The sequence below is a fragment of the Diospyros lotus genome, chromosome 13 (genome assembly GCF_014633365.1).
Source record: "Diospyros lotus cultivar Yz01 chromosome 13, ASM1463336v1, whole genome shotgun sequence".
In the NCBI taxonomy this organism is placed as follows: Eukaryota; Viridiplantae; Streptophyta; class Magnoliopsida; order Ericales; family Ebenaceae; genus Diospyros; species Diospyros lotus.
Genome location: NC_068350.1, coordinates 5,635,657 through 5,642,951, shown reverse-complemented (window position 1 = coordinate 5,642,951; position 7,295 = coordinate 5,635,657). Strand labels below are relative to the sequence as shown.

At 37.4% G+C, this 7,295-nt stretch overlaps 2 protein-coding genes across 2 annotated transcripts; one reads left to right on the top strand and one right to left on the bottom strand.

Annotated features, from left to right (window-relative positions):
* The first annotated feature begins 431 nt into the window (after positions 1 to 431).
* Positions 432 to 3,024, top strand: LOC127788663 (carbonic anhydrase Nec1-like). The gene is made up of 7 exons (XM_052317220.1): positions 432 to 642; positions 791 to 1,008; positions 1,173 to 1,282; positions 1,384 to 1,498; positions 2,107 to 2,271; positions 2,460 to 2,513; positions 2,622 to 3,024. Exons 1-7 carry the CDS (start codon positions 543 to 545, stop codon positions 2,682 to 2,684), a joined length of 825 nt encoding a protein of 274 aa, XP_052173180.1. The 5' UTR covers positions 432 to 542; the 3' UTR covers positions 2,685 to 3,024.
* Positions 3,025 to 3,258: 234 nt separating this feature from the next.
* Positions 3,259 to 6,881, bottom strand: LOC127788661 (E3 ubiquitin-protein ligase RZFP34-like). Its single transcript, XM_052317218.1, has 13 exons — positions 6,638 to 6,881; positions 6,436 to 6,526; positions 6,226 to 6,313; positions 6,070 to 6,129; positions 5,529 to 5,561; positions 5,153 to 5,230; positions 5,026 to 5,069; positions 4,465 to 4,505; positions 4,251 to 4,333; positions 4,077 to 4,168; positions 3,924 to 3,993; positions 3,795 to 3,836; positions 3,259 to 3,706 (listed from the first exon to the last, which is right to left on the bottom strand). Exons 2-13 carry the CDS (start codon positions 6,504 to 6,506, stop codon positions 3,554 to 3,556), a joined length of 855 nt encoding a protein of 284 aa, XP_052173178.1. The 5' UTR covers positions 6,507 to 6,526; positions 6,638 to 6,881; the 3' UTR covers positions 3,259 to 3,553.
* Between the last annotated feature and the right edge of the window lie 414 nt (positions 6,882 to 7,295).

Here is a 7,295-nt window from a genome sequence, read left to right as displayed (position 1 = left end):
TCTCTATATATATTTCTCTCATTCACTTACTATACAAACGATAGATTTCTAATAAAAATGTCCCATAACCACGACAAATGACTATCAAAGGCAAACTCTAAAGACATAGAGAAGAAGAAAATCTGTACAGAGAATATCGTAAAAGTGAAGGGAATGAAATCCTAATCGGTATAAATAATCCAAGACTGTACTGCACAAATCTCAAATGAGATCAAATCATCGATTCTCTGAGTAGAAGGCAAAATGACAAAACAATTGAGCCAATTGAAGAAACGGCAAGGGAGGTCGCCGTTTTAGCCCTCCAACTCATGGGCTCCAAAACGAGGCCGTTTTGGAGAAGCCTATGAGCAGTAGCCAAATGGCCTTCTGTGCCCCTTAATCTTCAAAAAAGGGCAGCGTATGAAGCTTCACAAATATTTCAACAGGCGTTTATATAAATAATTACAATGCAGATCTTGTTACAGTCCATAACTTGAAATCCCATCTCTCGTCTCTGTATCAGTGTTTCTCCCCGCACGAATCAATTGATCCCCAGGCAAAACATGAAGCTGCATATGATCAGTCCCATCTTTGTTCTCGGCTCTCTTCTCTTTCTGCTTCTGTGCTTCCATAATCCAACATCGGTCACGGCTCAAGAAGTTGGTAATATATATACATGGCCCAAACATACATACCTATATATATATATATAGCTATTCTTGCACTATGATCTGTATATCAGTAGATATTTCTTGTAGTTGGGTTAGCGATATATATGACTGTGTGTCGAAACTAATTATTAATGGTGCAGAGGATGAGAGGGAATTTGATTATGGGGAAGGAAGCGAGAAGGGGCCTCACAGATGGGGAGAGCTGAAGAAGGAATGGGCAGCGTGCAAGAACGGAGAAATGCAGTCTCCCATTGACATGTCCAACCAGAGGGTCAAGATAATCCGCAAGAAAAGAGAGTTAAAGAGAGATTACAAGCCCGCGAATGCACTTCTCAAGAACAGAGGCCATGATATCTCGGTAATCATTAAGGATATATCCATACTCCCTGTGTATATATATCTATGTTTCACCGAGACTGAATTTAAATGTATCATTGTTTTCTACCAATTAAAGCTAGAAATGATATTTCTAATTTCCCATGAATGCCATAATTCATGAACATGAAAAATGATGAGCTGCAGCTTCAGTGGGAACTGGGTGAGGCTGGATCCATTAAGATCAACGGCACAAATTACTTACTGCAGCAAGGCCACTGGCACTCCCCTTCCGAGCACTCCATCAATGGCCGCAGGTCTCTCTCTCTCTCTCTCTCTCTCTCTCTCTCTCTCTCTCTCTCTGTATGATTGAGCAAATTTGTGAACCAGATCACTAGAAATTAAATGTTGTGAACAGGTACGACATGGAACTGCACTTGGTTCACGTAAGCCCAGACAGCAGAGTGAAGAACCAGATTGCAGTGATTGGGGTCCTCTACAAGATTGGTCGCCCCAATGCTTTCCTCTCCCAAGTATGTCCCAGTGCCACATATGCTTTCCTCTCTTTCTCTCTTTCTTTCTTTCTTTCTTTCTTTTTTGTATTTTGTTCTTACATAGTGAAAAAATTGGCATCTCTCTATACATGTAGATAAATTAAGTATTCAACTATGTAAATCTTGTATATATGCACTTATTTTACAAATTTTGTATGTTTAGTGTGTTACAGTTGCTTCCCAACAAATTGTTCAAATTTTCACAGCAGGAAGAGCAGCAGGGTGAATTTGTGAGCTTGTGTGATAGTCAACTGGCATTTACCTACCCATTATATGCATTCTCATCTTTCACATAAAAACCAATTTATTGGTGAAGATTGATTTAGCTTTATGCCTTTAACCAGATCATCATCGTCAAAGCAACCCAAAGGAATATAAAGAACAAAACCATGTTTATCCTACAGTCTTAACATTGGTTACATAAATTTTAAATCATTTTATAATCTTGTTTTTATAAGACCCATAAAATTAATTTCATACCTCTCTTGTTAGATATTTATTCAATGTATTTTATATGTTTATCACGAGATTCAATAAAAGCGACTCTTGACTTTATCATATATGGTATGAATTGTTAATTTTTGCAGTTGCTGAAGAACATATCGCTTATCAGTGACACGAAAGAAGAGATTAATATGGGAGTGATCGATCCCAGAGAGATGAAAGTGCGCGGCAAGAAATATTACAGATACATGGGTTCGCTTACTGTTCCCCCTTGCACTGAAGGTGTTATCTGGATTATCAAGAAAAGGGTATGGCTTCTAATTAAAAAAAAAAAAAAAAAAGATACAAAACAAAAGCCTCCATAATCATATTACTTCTTGAGATGCTGATTAATATTTATCTAAGAAAAATGGTATGGTTGATGAATACATGCATAGAAATTGCCAAATTAGAACGATGAACAAACAGTACTGATATTTCCGTATTCTTAATTTAGGTGAGGACTGTGTCGAAAGAGCAAGTACATTTACTGCGCGAGGCTGTTCATGATGTGAGTCAGTTCCATATTTGATTATCGATTTAACGACTGATATTGCAGAGTTTGATTAAGAGAAAGTAAATTTTTCCAACTGTTTTGAGGTTTGTGATTGTGTTGCAGTATGCAGAGACGAATGCGAGGCCACTGCAGCCAATCAACAGTAGAGATATCCACAGCGCATAGTTTCAGCTCGGAGAAGAAGAAAGAGCGTACTTTGTGAATTTTGTGAGCTTTTGTGACAAGCTTAATGCCAATATTTTAAATAGAGAGTATTTAAATGATTTAAACTGTTTGTTGATATAGATTACATAAACTTTAGATGGACAATCAATCTTTATTTATGGTATTTTTCCCAAAGCCTGCTTCTTTTTCTAAAGACTTGCTAATCTATTCATTCTCCTGCCAAAAGTCTTAAATGTTCTTCTTCCAAATGAACACATCAATTTAATCATGTTTTCTATGTTTTATCTTTAATAAAAACCGCATTAATCTTCTTATAAATAATCTCATTCTTACCTCCTTTAACATTACACCACAAAATCAGAGCACCACTTTGATGTCAAAATGGAGGGCACTAAAATGGGATATCTCCTAATGGCTTGACTAATTCCCTCTTAACATTGTTTAGTTGAACTGTGTTTCCTATTCACAGCTCGAATAAGAGAATATAATTGCATTAGAGCATAAAGAGAGAACAATTGTCGATCTTATAGCATGAATGCTAGACTGACGTAGCGAGTATAGTCACAAACAAAAATAGTTAAAAGAGCTATAATTCATATAACCGACGTTATCTACCACAACTGATCGTCTTGTTAAACTAATCCAGCTAGAGACCCAATACTCCAAACAAGTGAAACACCAGTAAACATAGATCAGCTAGGATAAACCGAATAATCTTCAAACAAGTGAAACTACTGATAAAATAAGTAAATCATTCTCCCACAACCATGCCTACCCTTACCCAGAAGAGTCTCAACATAACTGCTCTAATAATTCTTGTCATGAATAGCCATGGAGCATAAATTCTTCCCTCTTAAATCAGAAGAAAATCACTTCACCGTCTCCTGCACTCCCGACACGCAAGAAGCCAGGCCTCCTCGTGTCTGCCTCGTATTGTAAGAGCTGCACTTCAGGCACTTGTGTGCGATGACATGAAAGTTCACTTCAGACGTCTCCCCGCAGTCATTGCAGAGGATCCAGACCTGACCATTTGCATCATCAAACTGTTAACAAGTGAAATTACATCAACAGGATTATGCAATCATGGATTGGCTAGTATGTCATCCTCACCATCTTATTTTGATATACTTCTGGCATGGGTGTCGAAGCAACCTGTAAGTTGAACAGCGCAGGGCATGGATCCAAATTGCAAATAAATACTGTTAACAAAAGTGTAACGGGATGCTATTATTGGTATACCTCCTGATCAAGCCTTTGCCACACCAGGGACATGTCGCAATATGACTTGGAGCAAACGGGGCATGAGTACCTGCAAAACTCAAGTTAATATGAAATTTATTTGCAAAAGAATAAGGAACTGTTTTTAATTTTTCTTCATTCTCGTTTGCTTACTGGCAATGCTGCTCCATCTCCTTTACACATTTCAAGTGTATGGTGTGCCCGCAGGGAAGGACCGTCAAGTCTTTCGTTGAATCAAAAAGATACTGCATAGAAGATGTGAACTTCTAAGCAAAAATGGAGTGGTTTGAAGTTTCTTCTCAGCTTTTCTACATCACTTATAAGTACCTCAAAGCAAACAGGACAATTATGGTGCATTGCTCTTTCCACACAAACATGTGAATCCTTCATCAACTTTGAATGGCAGCAGCCTGAAAGCGCAGATTGTCTGACCATCAGCTCTTATAACTTTTGGTACTTTTTTGTTATTGTCCCAATGAAATGGGAGATAAACCATGAACCAGAAAATGAGAAGGTCTTCATATGTCATTAAGTTGCTTACCACATTTATTACAGTGAAAAAAGTTCTCTTTGCCTCCAGTTCTGATATAAAAGAGCAGTGCCAAGGTAATTAGGAAATACGGAAATACAGGAGTATCAAAAACGGAATTATTGATTAAATTATACTCTTAAGATTTCTTCCTGCAACAAATAAAATACGAGAAAACAGGGACGACAAAAAGATTGCACTCCTTACATGGGAAAGTGTGGTGTACAATGAACAGAAACCAAAGGGGGAAGAACGGGAAATAAGGATCAAATGGCTGACCACTGCCAAGTGCAACAACATGAGAAACAAGGGTTGAGAAGATTGCACTTCGTATTGAAAGAAAATAACATATATGGCATTACAAGGAGTGAAACCATAAGGGGGAAGATTGAATTAGAGGTTAGCCAAGGATGGAACGCTTTATCAAAGATATCAATCTCTCACTAAGTGAAATGCCAAAAAGGTTATATGGTACAAAGCTTATTGGGGCATTTGTGGATTTGTGGTCGGGCGGGAAAAGATGCAGGAACTAATAACAAGAAGAATATGGAATAATGCTGAAAAGATTTTAACCTGCAGATTCCACATTTATCACAGTGGTATTGGTTCTTCGAAACCTAGAGAATAAAAATCATGTTGTTCAAGCAAGTATAAAATAATCAGGCTCCAATTTTCAGGGGAATCTGTTGAAGAGGCTTACATCGTCATCAAAAAATTTGCATTTTGAGCAATAATACTTCCCCATGCAAACCCCACACCGGGCGCAGTTCTGCTGAACCTGAAAGGTGACAACGACAACAACATATCAAGCCTTTTATCTCACTATGTGGAATTGGCTACATAAATTCTAGCTCACCAATCATTTCTATCTATAGCCTTATATCTTCTGTAAGACTTGTAATCCATATCATTAAAAAACCCATTTGATAATCATTTTTATCTTTTTTACTTTGTTTGCATGAGGTGCCGCAATTTTCTATGGCTGACTATAAACTTAGCTTGTAACGCCTAAACACAGTCATAAATCATTCATTTGTTCATACTTTATCATTAATTGAGGAGGAGATCAGACTTACATCTTGTTCAGTGTGACACAACGAGCAGATGACCTGAAATACAAATACAGGCCACGGATAATATCAGATTAGTATTAAATTTTATTTTAAAATTGTTCCAGCAAATAGGTAGGATATCTATTTATAACAAACAGAAAAGGAAAGGAAAAACAAGGTTGCACAGCATGTCCAAACAGATATGAAGGAAGAAACAGGAGATAATTGCTGAATCTTATCTGCTGTGAATTTCATCTTGTGATATTTACCCATTAGCCTTCCCAGAGCAAACAACATTTCTTTTTCCGCATTCCAAATGTTATATTGCAGAATCCATATGATTCCAAAGCAGCCCCACGGAATCAGATTCATATTTTTGAAAACCCAAAAAAAAGGGGAAAACAAAAGGAAAGAAACACAATTTTCCGCCTTTCCTGTTTCTGTCTCAACATCTAAAAAAGAAAAAGATGGAAGAGTAAAAGAACCACAGAACAGAATCCATAACTCCATGTAGGTATGATAGATTAGAATTTTGATAAATAGACAGAAGAAAAGGTAAACTAACCCTTTTCAGCTCATGCCGAGGAACGTCGTGCCTATTCAGAGGATCAACTTCCAGTGAATTCTACTCGAAAATGACAAATTAAATTGATATTACTCTTTCATTGGGTAACTTAAGAACTATAAAGATTAAAAAAAATTAAAAAAAAAAAAAAGTGACCTTGGCTTCGTTATGGCAATGCCTGCAGTCAAATATCTCGTCACAACAAGGTGCCCTGATCCTGCATCTCCTTCTGTAATGCGAGCACCTGATAAATATTTACATACAGAATTATAGAAAGTTAAAATTTATCGCCAAATCAAAAGGGAAAAGAAAGAAGTTCGATAAATGGATCAGAAGTACAAAAAATTGAGAAGGAAAAATAAATACCCAAAACTCCCAAATCCAATCTCCAAGAGAGGCTCATCTGCGCTCATCTGGGTCTCCAAAAAACTCTCCATCTCTGTATTTTTCTCAAAATCTACTCAAAACCCACATCAGAGAAAACCAAATCAAAGCCAGAAAATGTAAACATGAATCACATGTAACAGAATTGGGGAATTAAACGACAAAGAGAATAACGGAATCGGACCCAAATAAACTCAAGCGAAGATGGAATTGTGTGGAGAGATGGGCAAAAGATCAGTAACCCATACGGAAGAAAATGGCAGGCTTGTGAATGTGGGGATTTGAAGATCAAAGCAAGCCCTCCACTGCAAAGCAACCACAAAGTTGGGTAATAATGCAAAGTTTTGCGAAATCACAGTTAAACCCCGGTTGCCTCTATTTCGTTCAGTCCGCGCCCTAACTCTGCACCTGCAGATGGCGACGAGGCGACACGTCACTGTCTGCCGGCCGACACTATGATTGAGGAGGAAAAGGACGACGACGACGACGTCGTATCACAGGTGCTGCCTTGTGGCTGGAAAAAAGACGGAAGTACTTGACGTGTACCCACAGAAGAAAGCGCTTTTAACGGAACACGAAACCGCGGCTTCTCCAGCCCCCGGTATTATTACCCTTAAAACTTTCTTTTCTGCGTCTTGTGAACCCTATAACGGAAATCCCATCTTCACATGTGAACATAAAATTAATTTTTATAAATTAATAAATTCTATAATAATTTATAATCAGATCTATTGTCAATTTTAGGTAAAATTATTATAAAAATTGATAGAGAGAGTGTGAGTGACAAAAATTGAAACTATAAAGCCTTAAAAAGACTAATTTTAAATATAAAGGGTTTCCTT